The sequence below is a fragment of the Mus pahari genome, chromosome 6 (assembly GCF_900095145.1).
Source record: "Mus pahari chromosome 6, PAHARI_EIJ_v1.1, whole genome shotgun sequence".
Lineage (NCBI taxonomy): Eukaryota > Metazoa > Chordata > Mammalia > Rodentia > Muridae > Mus > Mus pahari.
Genome location: NC_034595.1, coordinates 50,943,732 through 50,963,254, shown reverse-complemented (window position 1 = coordinate 50,963,254; position 19,523 = coordinate 50,943,732). Strand labels below are relative to the sequence as shown.

Here is a 19,523-nt window from a genome sequence, read left to right as displayed (position 1 = left end):
ACATCTGGAAGAAGAGCTGAGAAGGGCCAATTTAGAGTGGTCATATTTACAGAAAGACAGCACAGGCAGCAGGGAGGTGAGCTTACCTTATCAGGGCTCAACTAGAAGATCATGCTTTGGCTGCCCTTCAGCTTAATCTGGTGGATCTTGTACTTGATTGTAAAGGACAGTAAAATAAGGATTGTATGTATATAAAATACTAGATAACTGTGAATTACATCTAAAAGAAATGAGGAACAGTTTAATGTTTGAAGAATGAAACAATATTCCAGTTCCTTTTGTATCCAGGTGCTGTCTTTAATACTGTTACTCTGAGAACTGTGTAAAGTGAAAGAGTCCTCCTTTCCCTGTCTTCTTGTGGTTCTGGAGACCAAAGCCAGGCCCATGCACACTAAGTGAGCACTCAACCTCTGCGCTGCAGCCACAGTCCTAGAGTGCCTATGTTAAAGTGCACACTGACTTTGATTACAAATAAAGGCAGCTTATAAGAATTAAGGCTACCTGTTGTTGATGTCCTTAGACAGAATAGCTACAATTAGCCAAAGTAGGCCAAAGCAGACCAAAGTTTGTCCATTAGACTGGGCAACCTTTACTAGTTCCTGGTCCTTAAATTCTCTCCTCACACAGATCTTACTTATTTCCTTTAAATCGGCGCATTCATTTACTTTATTTTCCTCAAGCCATGATGTAGTTCCTTCTTTTCCTTAGGAATTAAGCAGTCTGGATAGCAACAATAGAGATTTTTACATCATATAAAACTAGCAGGGTCACACATATCTTATAACTACAGTCATAAAGACCTGCAAGTCAGCACTTTTTTAAGAGAAGACTTGGTATTCATTTTAGCAGAAATTGTTTTCATGTATTTTTCACTCAGACAAAGCACATAGCTCATCAAAGGAGCCTTGTTAATAGTCATAAAGAGCTAATAGAGTTGAAAACTCCCCCTTCTAACATGCACTCACCCCCTAGTGGCCAAAATCAGAAATACAGTTCTATTTTCCGGGTTTATACCCAAGATATGACTAAATATAGCATAGCAAGTTTCTGCTGTATATTTAACCTACACAGAAATAGATGTAAGAGAAGGCCACTAGCTTAAAAAAGTCTTGTCTATGCCAATATCTAGTAGAAAATCAGGTAGTGATTAAGTACAGTAATTTAAGACCTTCTCTTTTTTTTGTACTTTTTGTTTTGTTTTGTTTTGTTTTGTTTTTTTGAGACAGGGTTTCCTCTGTGTAGCCCTGGCTGTCCTGGAACTCACTTTGTAGACCAGGCTGGCCTGGAACTCAGAAATCTGCCTGCCTCTGCCACCCGAGTGCTGGGATTAAAGATGTGCTCCACCATGCCCGGCTAATTTAAGACCTTCTTAAGGTAGTATCTAAAACCTAACAAATTAGTTTTAAAATATCAGAACTGTGGAATGTAAAAGTTAGGAGGAAAAAGAAAATTTAACTGAGATGGAACTGCTAAGATAGTGAGCTCCTACCCCAGCCACCACAGCTCCAGCAGAGCAGAGAGGTCTTGTGAGCCAGGTCCTGCTCCAGTGCTCCGTGGTCTTTTTTCTTGAGTCTCCATGTATGTGAGATACTACTTCATGAGATCCATTATCCGATTACAGAACCCCTATTCTACTTCAGACAAATGTAGCAACTTTGTTATATGTTTTTAGCACCATACACAATTTTTTTGTAACTCAGTATGAGGTGGCATACAGTTCACAGGTTCACAACTGTTGAACTTGTAAGGTATTTGACAATAAATAAAATAATGTAGCCGGGCATAGTGGCAAACGCCTTTAATCCCAGCACTTGGGAGGCAGAGGCAGGTGGATTTCTGAATTCGAGGCCAGCCTGGTCTACAGAGTGAGTTCCAGGACAGCCAGGGCTATACAGAGAAACCCTGTCTGGAAAAACCAAAAAGAAACAAAACAAAACAAAATAATGTTGTATTTCATTACTTTTAATGAGACGTCTGTCTGAAGAGTTCAAACAGTAAAGTAATGCAACCATTTTACATATATCTAAATTAATGGTTCAAACTCCAAGTAACATTTAAACTATGTGCTTGCATATAGTAGGCAAAATAATAAATAGTATCTGCCAGATGATACTCATAATTCCAAGCTGAGACTGGCCAAGTACTCTGTTACTGACAAACAGTTTTTAATTGCTTGTTGTCACTTTTCATGTCACATACGGTCTTCTAAACTGCTACACATGCTTCGTTTTAACTGTCCCAGTGTACCCACTGTGAAAAGCCACCCACAAACACGCCAGTGGGAAATTTGCTGTTGGGACAAATATCCCTGCAGTTGCCAACAGGTTTTAGCTTCCTGTCACACAAAATAGGTTTCTTCAATTCCACTTCACCTTTTGAATAATTAGACCCTTAAATAGTTGGCTTTGTATCTATATTGTCATTTAGTTTTCTTATAAGACAAACCAAATATTTTGAAGAAGTTATTGAATACTATTTTTAAAAATCCTATCTATAGTTTTCTTTTCATTAAAAAACAAAAAAGTACTTATATTTCCCAATTAACAAGACAGTCACATACTTTTAAAACACTATTTGTATTTTAATAATAAAATATAAAACACTGACATAAAATATAAATGCATAGAAATGAAACAGATTATTAAGTACACCAGTTACATGGAAAAGCATGTAGTTAATAAATAAAATATTTGATCTAAAATACTTCTTAGTTTGATAGCTCCAAATGGAATTATTTAAGCTACAAGAGAATACACACAACAATATATCCATTCTTGTTGTTCATTCAGGGGCATTACATGTTGACAAACCTGCGTTAAAAAAAAAAAAACAGAAAGCTTTTATTTTTGATAATTTATTATTATTTCTAATTTCCAATATATTCGTAGGCCTAGTATAATAAAAAATATCTGTGAAACTAGGTGTGTGGAACACAGCTTTAATCCAAGCATTCAAGAGACAAAGACAGACAGATATCTGTGAGTTCAAGGGAAACCTGGTCTACACAGCAAGTTCTAGGCCAGCCAGGGTTCCCCAGTGAGACTACTGTCTCAAAGAAAAAAATAATCCCTGTGTGCACATGTGTACACATGTTCATGTGGGTGGACATAGGTGCATATACATATGTGGAAGGAAGAGGTCAAGTTCAATTCCCCTCCCTCAAACACTACCCACTCTCAGGGACCTGCCCCTGCTGATCAGGCTAGACTGTGTGGCCTGTTTCTCTCCCTAGAACTAGGGTTACAGGCTGTGCAACACCATGCCTGCCTTACAGGGTTCTCAGGATCCATATCCAGTACTTTACTCACGGAGGTAGCTCTGAAGTGCACTTCCTCCGTCTTCATTGGAGAAACTTAAAGAATAAGCTATTTTTACTCTTTACCTTTAAATCACTCAAGAAGTTTGTGGAATTTCACAGAAAACATGGGGGAGGGTGTAAAATATACACTATAAGCTTTTTCTCTGTTCCTTCACCAGACCCTGGGTATGTGCTGATCCATTTTTGCCTTTCAATTTGTGACCTCATTATTAAGACACAGTTGCCTGGTGTGGTGGTACACGCCTTTAATCCCAGCACTCGGGAGGAAGAGGCAGGCGGATTTCTGAGTTCGAGGCCAGCCTGGTCTACAAAGTGAGTTCCAGGATAGCCAGGGCTACACAGAGAAACCCTGTCTCGAACCCCCCCCCCCAAAAAAGGAAAGAAAGACAGACAGACAGACAGACAGACAGACAGACAGACAGACAGAGTCTGCTGTACTAAGATTATAGCCATTCCTGGCTCTTAGTTGCTTATCTAAAACTTAGAGGTGTTTCATTTCTCAGGTGATATTGAACCGTCTTAATAGTGTAAATACGCATAGTTTGGGTTATTAAAATAACTTACTAGTCATAATATTTAGCATTTCTCCATGTGATGTTTAAAAGTGCTTTCATGCATATAATTTGATTTTTTTTCTTTACACTAACCTTGACAAGGACTTAACTAACCTAGTAACATTACTTTAATTTCACCCTTGTCCTGGACAGAGCTGGCAGATGGCTCAGATGATAAAAGTGCCTGTCCCAGAACTGGATCCTGGGACACATGGTCTCCTGACAAGTGTCCTCTAACCCTGACGTGCATTTTGCGGCACGAATGTGCATGGATGCATCCACATGTGCTCACACATACATTGTAAAACAAATTTTAAAACAAACTAAAACAGAGAAGGTTAAATGACTATCCCACCGCCACTCAATCAAACAGTGACAAGACTGAATCAAAAGGAAAGCCTCCGCCAGACATAGTGGACTGAAGAGTAGGAGTTTAGCATCAGTCTTGGCTACACAGTGAGTCTGAGGCCAGCCTGGGTTAAATGAGAAAAATAACCCAAAGCAATCTAAACACAAATCTTGCTACCTCTCCTATAGAAGAAATGGGGTATTTAGTGCTATGAATGCTTAAATAACTTTGCACTTCATTTCATGCAACATGCTTATTGATAGATGGCATTAATAGAAAATGATTTCTTTTCCAATGGCTTTAGTTAGAGAGTAACATTTACCATTGTAGATCTTGGTGCCACTTCTACTGCAAAGATGTTGAGTCCTCTGTTGTTGACACAGTTTTTACTCAGTTCGTTATTGATGTGAATAATCACTTTATTATCTGACTGTAGAAAATTAAAAGTCTTTAGTTTTGAAAAATAAATACAGATATACACCTGAGAATAAGATCTGAGCATCTGTTTCTAGAATCCAGTCCATTACAAATTCACACAAACCAGCCCAGTGCTGTGGGTTTTCCTTTTAAATGACCACAATGATATCAGCAGCTTTCTTTCAAATGATTTTCATTCCCAGACCACTGTGGACAGTAAGAGCAAGTTAGCTCATCCTTGGCTTATTATAGCAACAATGTCCGTCTGTCTTTCACCTCTATTTTTCTAGCACCCATTCACTTGGATCTCACCTCCCAACTAAGATGCCTGAAATATCCATGTAATTGAGATCCTTTCTTATTCATTGGCTCAATAAGCACATGTCCTGGATCCACTCTACCATCATTTTTGACTTTCCTAGTAAACCTCTGTACTGTCCCTTCCCCATGTTTCTTCTTCTGTTTGCCTTTCTTCTAAAGGCTGCCTCTTAGTATATCTAAACCTCAGATAAAGCTAAAATCCTAGTCTACCACCCTGCTTCCCCTCACCACACACCATCCCCACGTTCCACGGTCTACACCATTACAAGAGACACAGGTGGGCTGAAATACTGCACATGTGAGCAGTACTCCATGGCTCAGGGTTTACTTAGCCTCTCTTCTCTCTGAGAGTATCTGTCTTTCTAAGTACCTCAACTTGAAATCAGAGAGTATATTTCATACGTCCTAGTGGCCTTGCTGTGTAACAATCTAATGGATTTAAAAAATAAAATTTTTTATAGAAACAAAAATTATATCCTTATTTTGTACCTAAGTTATGCTGATTCTTCACTGATCTCCAAATTTTAACTTTCATATTTTAACATAAAATAATGATCTTGAGTTATTATAAATAACATAAAAGTATAATGTCAAGTTTGATTTATAGATACTAAAAAGAACAATTGTCCATTATAAATATTAAAAATATAGTAGGATATTTGGCTGCAATGAAAGAAGGAAGATAACATTATTATTAAACTGTATACTAAAATAAGGAAAGCTACCACATAATCAATACCTTATTTTCAATTAGTAATAACCATGCCTTGGATAAACCTCACTGGCTATGATACTGCCACTGTGCAAAGCTTTAATACCTTATTTTCAATAATTGATGTTATCCATGTGTCATAGTTGCAAGTATGTACAATTATATTTTCATAGCCATCCATGACTTTAGCATCGCTTCTACCAAGGACAGATTTGCAAATGGCCTTCTCAAGTTGCCCACTGCATGCCTCCATGTGGACAGCTTTGATTCTTGGCTTGCATCTTTCAGCATAGATACTGATGACAAATGGGCATGCCTGATGAGGGAAACACAAAATCTTGGATTAGCCTCCTGGTAAAATTTTAAATAAATAAACTTACTAAATATGCTTATCATATCATATGCTTATCATATCGCTTAAGCTTCATTTGGCCAGGGGGTAGAAGTCCTTGCCACCAAGCCTGTCACTGAGACAGAAGCTAGAAAAAAGGATAATCCTAGTCAGGGGATAGTAAGAACTCGTGAGAGTTCATCATGCAACTCAGACTAGAACTTAATTTAGGATGTAGAATTTTGTTTTGTTTTTAAATTCTGGATTCTTCAAAGTAATACTTCAGACTACAATAGATTGCAAATAACTAAAACTGTAGATAAACTCTTGAACAAATATCTTATGAAGAGAGTGATTCCATTTTTATGAATTATAACACTCTAACAGTTCATCAAAAAAAAATTTTTTTTTTTGTTCACTCAGGGTTGGAGAAATGGCTCAGTGGTTAAGAAGAGCACTTGCTATTCTTCCAGACAACCAAGAAGCCATGCTGGACATCTTACAACCACTTGTAACTCCAGCTCTATGGAATCCAATGCCTCTGGCCTTTGTGGGCACCTGCATGTATGTGCACATACTTGCATACACACACACATACAAAACAAAAACTTTAAAAAAACTTTCTCTTATGTTGATGGACATAGTAATTAGTATAGCCTAAGACATGAAGTCAGGGCAAACCAGCTTAGATGCTTGAATCCAAATAATTAAATCAAGCAAAACCTTAGATTTCCTTTGACAAACCTAAGCAGAGCCTGCACCAAATCTCATGCTTCTGGCTGAACCTGGATTAACATTACAGGTAAATGAGTTTCTATCAATTAAAAGACATATTAAAAGGCTGCATGAGGTAAATCAGAGAATCCTTGGGACTTGTTCTGTTTGGCCATCATGGTTCAGAGGGTCTTTGACTCACTTCTTATAACATGTCTTGTTTGTTAGAGGTTGTGTTGTTGCTGTTTTTCTTTTTGTCTTTTACTTTTAGAGACAGGGTCTTGGAATTTATTCCAGGATGTTTTCAGTTTCCTATGTAGCCCAGGCTAGACTCAAACTCAAAGGCCTCCTACATCAGCTTAGTACTTCCCAGGTGGTAAGATTTTAGACATACACAGCATGCCATGCAGTCTCAGAGACTTTAAAAACTACTGTCCAGAGTTTTAAAAGTGAACACCATTGAGTGCCAACCAATCAACACAATTAACAATTGCACACATACATATGCTCTTCAAAGACTGTCAAATCATTCATGGCTTTAGTACTTAAAAGATAACTCCTTAACATCATGGCCTCCAACATAAAATAAGTAAAAGCAAGCATGATGATCGATATGGTCCAGCTGTGTCCGCCCAGCATTGCTCTCTCTTATTAGCAACAGATCATGACGTGTCTTTCTTTAGTTAGAGTGGCAGTCTCATCATGCTGAGGAGGGGGTTGTGACAGACTCATCTGTGCTGGGGGTGTGGTAGTCTGATTTGTACAGGGGAGGTTTCTGTCAGCTTGTCACAAACTCTAGGTTTATCTGGGAAGAGAAATAGTCAAATGATAAGAAGCCTCTATCACAGTGGCCTGTGGACAAGTGTGTGGGACATTTTCTTGATTAATAATTGATGTGGGAGGGCTAAAGTCAATTGTGGGTGGTGCTAATCTTTGAGCAGATGGTCCTGGGATATATAAGAAATCAGGCTGAGCAAAGCATGAAGAACAAGCAAGTAGGCAGCACCCCTCCGTGGCCTCTGCCTCAGTCCAGCCTTCAGCTCCTTGTTCTGACTTCCCTTCACGGCTTAGAAGTTGTAAATAAGCCCTGTCCTCCTCTAGTTGCTTTTGGTCGTGGCTTTTGTCCCAGCAATAGAAAGCAAACTACGACACCATCTTCTGACAAGTTCTGGTGCCTGTGTTTTCTCCTGTTAATATTTTATATTTGACTGGCATACATTATAGTGCCCAGTTTATACAGTCTTGAGAACTGTACTCAGGGCTTTGTGTACTCTAGGCAATCACTCTTAACAACTGAGTACCACCCTCATCCCTCTGCTGTTAAATTTCAAATAGAGGGAATATATTTTCTATTTGATGCTATAAATAAAATCTACAGCCGGGTGTAGTGGCGCACGCCTTTAATCCCAGCACTCGGGAGGCAGAGGCAGGTGGATTTCTGAGTTCGAGGCCAGCCTGGTCTACAGAGTGAGTCCCAGGACAGAGAAACCCTGTCTCAAAAACAACAACAACAACAACAAAAAATCTACATCACAAAAATTTACCTTACAAGTCTTTCTTACCTATGGTTTCAAAGGTAAGTAATTTTAATAAACGGTTTCAAATGTTTTCAAATTGTTTTATTGGTTTTAAATTTCTATTACATGAAAACTTGTATAACAGAATACTGTTTATACACTAGAAGTCGCTTTTACAACTGTGGTTCAAAATGTAAAATTCACAAAATATTAGGTTAAAGAGGGATATTTAAAAATTACAGAAGGCCAGAGAGGTGATTCAGCAGTTAAGAGCACTGTGTAATAGAATACTGTTTATACACTAGAAGTCGCTTTTACAACTGTGGTTCAAAATGTAAAATTCACAAAATAATAGGTTAAAGAGGGATATTTAAAAATTACAGAAGGCCAGAGAGGTGATTCAGCAGTTAAGAGCACTGACTGCTTTCCCAGAGGTCCTAAGTTCAATCCCAGCAACCAATGGTGGCTCACAACCATCTGAAATGAGATCTGATGCCCTCTTCCAGTGTGTCTGAAGTCAGCTACAGTGTACTCATATACATAAAATCAATCAATCAATCTTTTAAAATTACAGTAACTCCTCTGGGCTGTGGTGGTATATACCATTAATCCCAGCACTCAGGAAGCAGAGGCAGGTGGATCTCTGTATGAGGCCAACCTGATCTACAGAGCTCATTACAGGACAGCTAGGGCTGTTACACAGAGGAACCCTGTTTTGAAAAACCAAAAGTAAATTTAAAAAATTATGGTAACTCTTCACACTCAACAAAAATGTGGTGCTTAAAAGGGGGGAGAGACGAGAGGGAGGAAGGGAGGGACGGGGAGAGAAAGAGGAGAGAGAGAGAGAGAGAGAGAGAGAGAGAGAGAGAGAGAGAGAGAGAGAGAGAGAAAGAGAGAGAACTCAGAAAGTACACTTCTGAGGAATACTGAATGATATCAAAAATAGAGATTTAGTCAAAGTACTTACATTTTAAATCTGTTATTTCTAGTACTGCTCTTTTAAGCAACTGAAGTGTGAGCTGGAGAGATAGTCCAGCAGTTAAGAGCACTGGTTGCTCTTCCAGAGGACCTGGATTCATTTCCCAGTACCCACATGGTGGCTCACCATCATCTGTGACTCTAGTGGCAAGGGATCTGACACCTTCTTCTGACTTCTGTGGACACAGGGCATGCATGTGGTACACAACCGTACATGCAACCAAAGCATTTGTACACATAAACTAAATATTAAAAAGTTGACTGATGTATGTAAAAATGAATACCAGGTTAAGAGTGGAAAGAAATCTTATTACTTAGTATGTGGTTGAGCTCAAACTCTTAAATTCTGTATTTTAAACATGACACAGAACTTAAGAAGGCCTAATTTCCCTCCTCCTTTGGACTTTGAGCCTGAGTATTTAACTGTGTACTTGTTCATTGTGTCATTGACTAGTACATCACATACAGAGTGCGTTGGATCAGTCAGTCACTGTTTCCAGTGTCTAATAAATATTAACCCAGACACTATAAAACAGACAAACAAAAAAAAACAAAAATCAAATCAAAACAAAACAAAACAAGAACAAGCATTCCCAACTCTCTGTAGACACATCCTTCTTATTCTCAGAGAATCTTCTTTCTCTTAGGATGAAGTTCCTCTATTTATAACTAAGATTTTGACAATTCAAACAGCCATCTCCAATTTAAAATAGGTTGGTGGCCTGAGCCTGGGAAAGCGGGGCCTAAAAATGAGGCACACTAAAGTCTCATGCACCAGCCAACTTTATTCAGAGCATCATCCAATTTAAACTCTGAGAGGTAAGAAGAATCACATGAGTAAGATGTTCAATCAATAGGGCAAGCCACACATAGCAAAATCGTGTTTTCCGTAGAAGAATATAAACAACAAACAATAGCCAGCCATAATGGATAATCTGAAGTAAACTCACTCATGTCAGCTACCCCTGGGTGGGGCATAAAAGCACATTCCAAGAACAATTCTATGCTTTTGAAGAAACTGAGGTCACAAGACTCTTGTCTTGTTTACTTGGAGTTTTCTCATGAGCACTAAGAATTTTCTTTACACAATTCCTTTCTTGGACAGTGTTCCAGCAAAAATATATACATCTGACTTACTAATTTCCCTCTGCATATCAACATACGAGCTTTTTTGTCTCTGATTAGTCACAGTTGACAGTAAGTACACTTCAGTAAAGAACATGCTTCTTTCTCTAGAGTATTGGAAACACACAGCATGTGCCTGGGATTCACCTTACACTACTGAAGTTCAGGGACTTGAGTGTCTAGATTTAAAAGTCCTATATCAGGAGAATGTTCAAGAGCAAATACCATGGAAACCAAGGTTATTGTCAGCGTTTGAGTGTCTTACTTCTGTCAGCTCCAGAGCCTTATTATAGCCCATGGAATGCAGAGTCACCCACAGGTCAAGGGGGTCTCCTTCTCGGTCATTTGCTTCCATTAGATGCAAGTCCATAAAGCCCTGTCTTGTTAATTCATTCTTCTTTGTGTCAAAGTTTTCTGTAAACACAACCAACATTTCTTCCATACGTTATTTAAAAGTCCATGTGTTTAATGTCTACACTATTACTTATAAACTTTCAGTTATCAGCAATAACAAGAAAATTAAGAATCCCTCAAACTTTTTTTTTAACTTTCTAACTTCCCACAGTTCAACACAGACACCATCATAGGACATGGTTGGGGAGGTGATTCTGTTTTGTTTTGTTTGTTTGTTTTTCCCCCCAAGATATTGGCACATTGTAAGAAATGCAAATACATTCCAAGTTAGAGGAAACTAATTTTTCCAACCTAACCACTCATTAAAAATTGATATTGATATTTCATAATGCCCCTTAGGCCCACCAGAACCTGAATGAACTTGATATAATATATCCCAGACTACTAGAGTTCAAGAAAGGGTGAACCGAGAGCATCAGGCTTAAGGAAACTAATACTACAAGCACAGTTTCTCTAACAAATTGTTGGCAGGTCCTTGGAAAAACTGTTCGATAATGAAAACCTGCATTTCCCGAGGGAAGTCTAAATATGCTTATTTAACATTATTTGTAAGTAAAAACTAAACTTACCAGTATCTAGACATACATACATATACACACGTATACATACAAACATATGTGTGTGTCTGTATGTTTAATAGCGCCTATCTATCCTCCTATATATCATATGACTGTCCTGAAATGAATCTATGGATAATAAATACCATCAGTAGATTAAATTTTGGCAACTTCTTACAATTCCCAACTCCCATCTGTGCTATAGTATATGGAAATGAGACAGCACCTCTTTCCTATGCATTATTATGATAAAACAAAAGACATACTTGATTGACCAATATGTTTTATAACTGCAACAGATTAACAGGATTTTTTTTTAGAAAATTATCCAAATTAAATCAGAAAGAATAATAATAGTAATGTACTATTTAGTAAAGATAAAATTAACATTTGATATATATTATAAAGAAAGTATTAAAGAAAAATGTGTCTTTAATACTATACTATGTGGGCCAGCAATAACTTGATGTTTAAAACTTAAAATTCTTAATCCTTATTAATTTTTCAAATTTTTAATAGGGCTGGGTATAAAGCTCAAAGGTAAAGCAATTCTCTAGAAGATATAGTCCTAGTTTTAACCCTTAAGCTACCAAAAGAAAGCAGATTATACTATTAACCTGACTCAAGAGTTACATAAAGCTATGAGAATCAAAAATGGTATTAGCGAGAGAATTGAATATATCCACATTACTGATAAGTAACAAGAGAGGAAAACAACACAATGACTAAGCAAGTCTTTTCAACAATGTCCCTAAACATGCGGATATCCATAATAAATCTAGGCAGAGACTTTAAACTTTTCACAAAGAGTAACTCCAAGCCGGGCATGGTGGCGCACGCCTTTAATCACAGCACTCGGGAGGCAGAGGCAGGCAAATTTCTGAGTTCGAGGCCAGCCTGGTCTACAAAGTGAGTTCCAGGACAGCCAGGGCTATACAGAGAAACCCTGTCTCGAAAAACAAAACAAAACAAGAGTAACTTCAAAAGAGCCACAGATGAAACTGTACTACACAAAAACTGTAAAATTTCTACCCGAGAACAGGAGGAAAGTCTAGTCTGACTTGTGTTTGGTGAAGAAGTTTTTATACACAATTTTAAAAGTATACAAACCAAACCACTGTGGTGAATCAGGCCTTTAATCCTCAAATTTGGAAGATAGAGGCAGAAGAATTAGGAGTTCAAGGCCACCCTTGATTGTGTAGCATGTTCAAGGCCAGGCAAGGCTACATGAGATCTTGACTCAAAAGACAACAACAATAACAACAACAAAACACAAACATGTTCTACATTATTTCTCTGTTGCTGTGATAAATACCACGACTAAAAGTGAGCTGAGGAGGAAAGGGTTTATTTTAGCTTACAGGTCACAGCCCACCATCAAGGGAAGCCAGGGCAGAAAGTCAAAACAGAAACCTAGAGGCAGGAGTTGCTGCTTGCTGGCTGGTGTTTCGTTTTGTTTCCCTGCTTCTGATTATCTAGCTTCCTTATAGAAGCCAAGACCATGTACCAGGGGGTGGCACTACCCATAGTGTGCTGGGCCCACCTCCATCAATTAACAATCACGAAAATACCCACAGACATGCCCATAGGCCAGTGTGATAGAAGCAATTCCTCAATTGAGGTTCCCTCTTTCAGGCGTGTCAAATTGACAGCCTAGAACAGCTACCACAGCACACAAAATATGACCTAAGGAAGATACACTATCTTAACAAGTTAAGCTCTGTAAATGATATTGCTAGGAGAATAAAAATATCAACAACTGACTGGGAGAAAATACTTGCAAAACATACATCTGAAAAAAGATATGTATCTATAACATACATAGACCTCTTAGAACTCTATCATTAAAAAAGAGAGAAAACTCAGGCAAGAAAACCTAGACATGTTGGCACGTTCCTATAATCCAAGCAGTAGGAAGGTTGAGGCAAGAGGATGGTAAGTCCAAGGTCAGTCTGGGTACCATATAAAGTTTAAGGTGAAGCTTAGCTACATAGGAAGATATTATATCAAAAAGTAAGAGTTGGGCACCAACTCATTAAAGAAGTTACAAATGATGGGAAATAGATACAAAGATACAGAATGTCAAACCATAATCAGAGATTACAAAAAAGGATATCCAACTGCATACCTACTTGAATGCCTAAAACCTAAAAATCTGATTTTTTTTTTTTTTTTTTTTTTTGGCGGTGACATGTGGCACAACAGGAATGCTAAGAATGGTTGGTGGGAATGGAACCTGTCACAGCACTTGTAAGACAGCAGTTCCTTCAAAGCTAAACACTGTCTCAGCATTCAGCCCAGCATTGACTGATCTGAAATATAAATGAGTTGAAAGCTTGTTTGTATACAACCCTGCACATGGTGTGCATAGCAGCTGTATTTACAAATGTCCCAGACTGGAAGTCATAAGATCACCTTCAATAGGGGAATAGAAAAATTCAAACTGTGACATATTGACACAATGAAATACTATAGAGCAATAAAGAGAAATGAACTTTTCAAACCATGAAACCTGGAAGAAAACATGCAATTTAGTCATACAACATTCTTTAAGAGGTAAAATTACACAGTAAAAAAAGATCAACTATGCCCAAAGTTTGGGAGATGAATACACAGAGAAACAAGTGGAGTACAGGGGAGTTTTAGAGTACTGAAACGATTCTTTCTGATACTGTGATGACTGTATTTGTGGGGCTAAATAGTTGTCAAACTGGCCACTGTACAACAGAAGTGAACCTTAATAATAGTACATCACGCAGCAAGATGAACTCACGAATTATTACAAATGTACCACACTAACAGACATTGCTAATAATATGCACAACTTGGACTAGGTGGGGTGGGAAAGATGGATCCCAGGGATCTCCAGACCTTCTACTCAGCTTCCAATCAATCTAAACCTCTTTTAAAAAGCAAAACTATTACAGAACAAAATAGAAACAGAAGTATTAAGTCTAAAAAAAAAGGATGTTGAGGTGATCTTACAACTATGTAATTACTTTATCGTCAAAAGGAATGAGTAAAAATTGGCTATGATGAAAAAGGTAAACATTTCAGAACCTAAAAATTTTATATGTGTGTATGTCTGTGTGTATACATATGTGTATCTATGCATCTATGTATCTATGTATCTATCTATCTATGCATTATGGCTGTCCCTAAAGCAAATATATTCCCCCAATTATTTTCAATGCAATAGTTTTAAGAAACATTAGATAGCATAAAGTTTGTGGCTCTGGAAGCTGACTGAGTCTGAAGCCTAGTTGTCTTGCTTATTGACCTAGGTTAAGCTACTTAATCTTTGGTCTATGTCCTTATGTGTACAATGAGAGCAGTTCCAAGGGTACTTCACAAGCTGGTATATTAGCTTAGATTAGCACCTGGTACACAATGAACTCTCAAAACAGTTGATGTTACACATCAACCCTGATAATTAAATAGATTTTATTGACTAATAATTTTACCATAAGAAAATTTTAATTAGGGGTTGGGAGATGGTTTAGTGGATAAGCATGTTTGCATGAAGATGGTAAATTTGAATCCCAGTACCCACATTAAAAAAATCTGAGCATGGCTATGTGCATGCCTGTAGCCCCAGTACTGGGCACTGACAGCCAACAGGAGGCTTGCTAGGGCTTTCTGGTTTCTAGTCTTGGTCCAAGCTCATTGAGAGCCTCTGTCTCAAAGCAATAAAATGAACAGTGATAGAAAAGAACACCCAACATCTCCCTCTGACCTCATACCATACACACAAAGACAGAAAAGAAAACAAAATTTTGATTATGATTCACTTCCATTGAAATAGAATAATGACAATAACCTTAGAAATAAAAAGCTGTATTAAAGTCATAATATAATTATATCTTATAGATAAAACTGTACTGTATTATTAAACTGTATATTATTAAGCTTAATAGAAGTTTAATATTAAACATTAACATATTTATAAAAATAAACCTTTATAGTAGTATCATATTTTTACCCTATTTACTGTTTAGAAAAACAGATTTGTCAGATTCTTACCTAGCTTACTGTACAAAGTTATACCATCCTAAGAAGCGTACATTATGCCACTCCAGAGATGGACAGTTCCTCTTTCTCCTGACTACATTCTGGCCTCCACACTTCCTGTTCTGTAGTGTATAGTTGGCTATGGCTTTTTGGGTTACCCCTTTGACTTTTCAAGCTTTGGCTTAAGCACACAAACACTACTGTAATCTCAGATGCCTGCTAAGTGACAGCTGATTCTGCCTGCTTCTCAGTCATCTTCTTTTGTGCTCTTGGCTTCTACATCACCATTGATGGGCTTTCCTAACTGAGCACAAATACAAAAGAATAGTAGTGTCTGTTTGTTTATTGACAAGGTCTCTCAATGTTGCCCTTCTGTCCTGGGACTCACTATGTAGTCCAGCTTGGGGTCCAATTCACAGAGATCCTCCTGCATCTGCCTCCCACATGCTGGGATTAAAGGTGTGTGGCACCATGCCCAGTTAAGAATTGTTAACATGCATAAACAACTATCTGGAATTTTTTTTTTCAGTGAAACTAACTTATTTAACTCTTTGTTGCCTTTTTCAGAACCAGTGTATAGCCCAGTGATACCAAGTACTGGAAAAGTAGTTCCCTTTTTAAAAAAAAAAAAAAAATACAGGTACCCTTTGTGAGTGGACAATGTTTTCTTGAGAAGGCATTTGTTATTAAATAAAAGTCTCTCTATGAGTTACTGGTCAAGGGAGCTCTAGAGGCCCCTAAAATAACATGGGCTATTGACACTTATGATGGTTTAAACAAAAATGGCCCTCATAGACTCATGTTTGAATATTTAGTCCACAATTGATGGAACTGTTTGGAAAGAATCAGAAAGCATTGCTTTGTTGAAGCAGCTATGACACTGAAGGTGGCTTGAAATTTCAAGAGCCCACACTATCCTCCGTCCTCCCAACCCCACCTAGAGCTGTTGGATCAAAATGTGATGGCCAGTCCTGCTATCTCACCATGCCTACCTGTCTACCATGGTCATGGACTCTAACCTTCTGGAACCATGAACCGCAGCAATAGAACAGTAACTAAGACACCATTGCCATTTGTTGTTTACCTTAACTAGATGTTAAGTCCCTATTTTTGAAGTCACAACTTTTTTTTTTTTTTTTTGGTTCCAGAACAAGGAGAAATCAATTTGGAAACTTTTTCCCTGCTGGCGAGCTTGCACTGTGCCAGAAGTTATTATACAGGCTACTAGGGAGGGAAAAAAACACCAATGGTCTTCCCAGTAGTACCATGAAATGCTGTAATACCAACGTTTACAAGCAAGATGTCCCCGATAGTGCAAATGTGGCACAACCACTTTATGACTGAATTTGTGGCCTGCTCCACAGAAAAGAATTTACCTGTTACTATAAACTTGTAAAAAGTCCACAGCTTGGAAGATAAAGCCATAGGCCCCAGCAGGGAATCTACTACTATTGTTTTAATAAAATGGACATGTTATCAAAACTGCCACCTGAATATTTACATTTATGCCCATAAACTTGTGTTGTTCACAAACCTGGCATCTCAACAGAGAAATGTTTTCTGTAGTAAGCAGTAGTTAATACAGAGCCTCATAACTGATTAAAGTACTTAAGTGACCTCAAAGTCCATCAGGACTGTTGAACCTTCCGGAAACATCCCCACTCCAAGGCTCAAGGGACATGGTGGAAGAGGCAGAAGGAATCTAAGAGCAGGAGGATGGAGAGGAGTGCTCCCTTTTGGACAGTGCTCCTGCACTCCTGAAGCACTGCATGTGCTTATCTTCTTTCATAAGACCAGCACAAGAGCAACTCAATGAGAAGTCAGTATTCCAGTAGGCAGAACTGACTGGCCTCAGTAATGGAAGAGGAGAAGGAGGAAAAAGAAGAAGGAAGAGGAGGGGAGAGAAGTGGGAGGTAGAGAGGAAGAGGGATAGGAAGAAAAGGATAGGGCATGAAGGTAGGAAGGAGGCATGTTGGGATGTATGGGGTATGGATATGGATGAAAAACATTGCATACATGAGGTGGAAACTTAAGGGTTCTTTGGAAAGTCAATCGGATGGTGTTTTGCTGGGGAAAATACATGAAGGAACATTCATGTGTTTGGAGTGGACACAGGTGTGAAAGACTAAAGAAGACTTGTGAAGGAACATTTCACTGAAGCAGACAGAGAAAGGATGCTCTCTGCTAAAGCAAGCACATGAAAGGACATGTGACGAAGTATTCTTTGCTAACAACACACACGTATTGGTCTGCCTTACACTGTGTAATTGAGCTGCATTTGTCAGGACTCCATAGAAAGAAACACACCAACAAGCTCTGGTGGTGTACTGCAGTTTCTTGCTGCTTCTGCTGATTAGATGCATGTGCTAAAGCAAGACCTGAGGCAAGACACATGCTGAGGCACAGCACATGGAGGACACATGATGTTTGAATAGGACTCCATGGAGTGACTGAAGAGAGAGCTTGGCTTGCTGGTACAGCTAGCTGTGCAACTGTGTAACACTTGTGCATCTCAAGTCTTCACTGATCTTCGCTTCCCTGAGAGGTACAACAAAGAACTTCTGATGTCACTCTGGGTCTCTCCTGCTATCTTGGGCAGAGGCTGAGACCTGGCTGTCTCTGCTAGGTCATGGTTCTGCTGTTGCTCACACTACTCTACCGAACTGGACTGCTGGTGTATCCATGAAGTGTTTGCAAATAGATTGAGCTGCCACTGCCTGCTAACATGTGAAGTAAACTACCAATTTCCAGATAACACAGATGGGAGGGAGTTGCTCCACAGAACCTTTCTAAACAGGTCCACTTCCCCTATCCCCTTGTATCCTTTCTTTTCTACTACTCTGGTGATTGGTGGGCTACAAAGGAGGGAGGTTAAAGTGTTTAAGAACCATCATTAAAAACAAGGTTTGAAAAAAAATTAAAATTATATATACATGTATGAACTGTTAAATAAATAAATAATTTTAAAGTTTTTAAAATATATTTTAAGCCCCCAAAAGCTGAAATAATTATTAAGTAATTCATATCTTTTAGCAAGTATACCAACTATCACTTTAAGAAAAATAAATGTTCAAGTTTAAAAATAAAGTCTTACTGTTTAAGAAAAATTGTGTGTGTGTGTGTGTGTGTGTGTGTGTGTGTGTGTGTATGCCTGCATGAGTTTAGGTGCACCATGTGAGTACAGATTGTGTGTGTGTGTGTGTGTGTGTATGTGTGTGTGTATGTGTGTGTGCCTGCGTGAGTTTAGGTGCACCATGTGATTACATATGCCTATGAAGGCCAGGAAAGGGTGTAGAAGACCCTGGAGATGGAGGCAGTGGATGAGGTCCTGGCAAGAGCAATAGGTTCTCTCACCCACTGTGCCACCCACCATAACACCCACCAAGCTACCTGGCCAGCGCCCCCCACTATCTTCCATGTTAAAATACCTTCCACAGAGGATCTGTCTTGTTAGGGATGCCACACTCTGCCATCCATCCATCAGAAAGGAAAGCACTCACCTCTGCAGACAGCCCAGGCGTCCTCATCACACTTCTCACCACTTGTTCTCAATTCGAAAAAATTGTACTCTTCAAGGCTAATCAGACCATTGCCATCTAAATCAATTACTTCAAATATCTCTGATAAAGTTGACCTAGAACGGAAAAAATTGAAATTATTATTTTCAAAACAAAACATCTAAAGACAGGAATTTTTTAAATGTCTATGTGTGTTTTGCCTGCATGTATGTTTATGCACTATTGCATGCTTGATGTCTGCAAGATCAGAAGAAGCCACCTGGATCCCTGGGGACTGAAGTTACAGAGGGTGTGAACTACCAAATGTAGCTAAGACTTGAACCCAAGTAGAAGAGGACCCAGTGTCCTTACCACTGAGCAAACTCTCTACTTCCTAAAGGCAGTTTTTGAGGACGAGTTGTTTCAAAGGAAGTAATAATGGCATTGAAGAATTTTTTTCTGAGTTATATTGTATCACATCTTGATCTGTCTGTGGCCAAATCTCATTTGAACATCATCTAGGACACTGGAGAAGAACTTAAGGCTTAGACTTCAGATTTGATAGTCATCAAGATCAAGAATAGTGGGTATACAAGTACCTGAAGGGGGCTGCAACCCTGTAGGTGGAACAATAACAGGAACTAACTAGTACCCCCTGGGTTTGTGTTTCTAGCTGCATTTGTAGCAGAAGATGACCTAATCGGCCA

The 19,523-nt window shown here is 38.5% G+C and overlaps 1 protein-coding gene and 1 pseudogene across 2 annotated transcripts in view; both read right to left on the bottom strand.

The window, feature by feature from the left end:
• Positions 1-2,560: 2,560 nt before the first annotated feature.
• Efcab7 (EF-hand calcium binding domain 7) overlaps positions 2,561-19,523 on the bottom strand; it is a 52,234-nt gene continuing 35,271 nt past the window's right edge. Inside the window, exons 10-14 of one of the 2 annotated variants that reach the window (XM_021200448.1) lie at positions 18,820-18,953; positions 10,603-10,751; positions 5,779-5,988; positions 4,545-4,652; positions 2,561-2,810 (exon numbers count right to left, since the gene is read on the bottom strand). In XM_021200448.1, coding sequence (XP_021056107.1) covers positions 2,736-2,810; positions 4,545-4,652; positions 5,779-5,988; positions 10,603-10,751; positions 18,820-18,953 — 676 coding nt within the window. In that variant the 3' untranslated portion in view covers positions 2,561-2,735. The remainder of the gene's footprint in view (positions 2,811-4,544; positions 4,653-5,778; positions 5,989-10,602; positions 10,752-18,819; positions 18,954-19,523) is intronic. The other variant, XM_029539918.1, reaches the window with a different exon arrangement.
• LOC115064353 lies at positions 5,647-5,771 on the bottom strand (annotated as a pseudogene).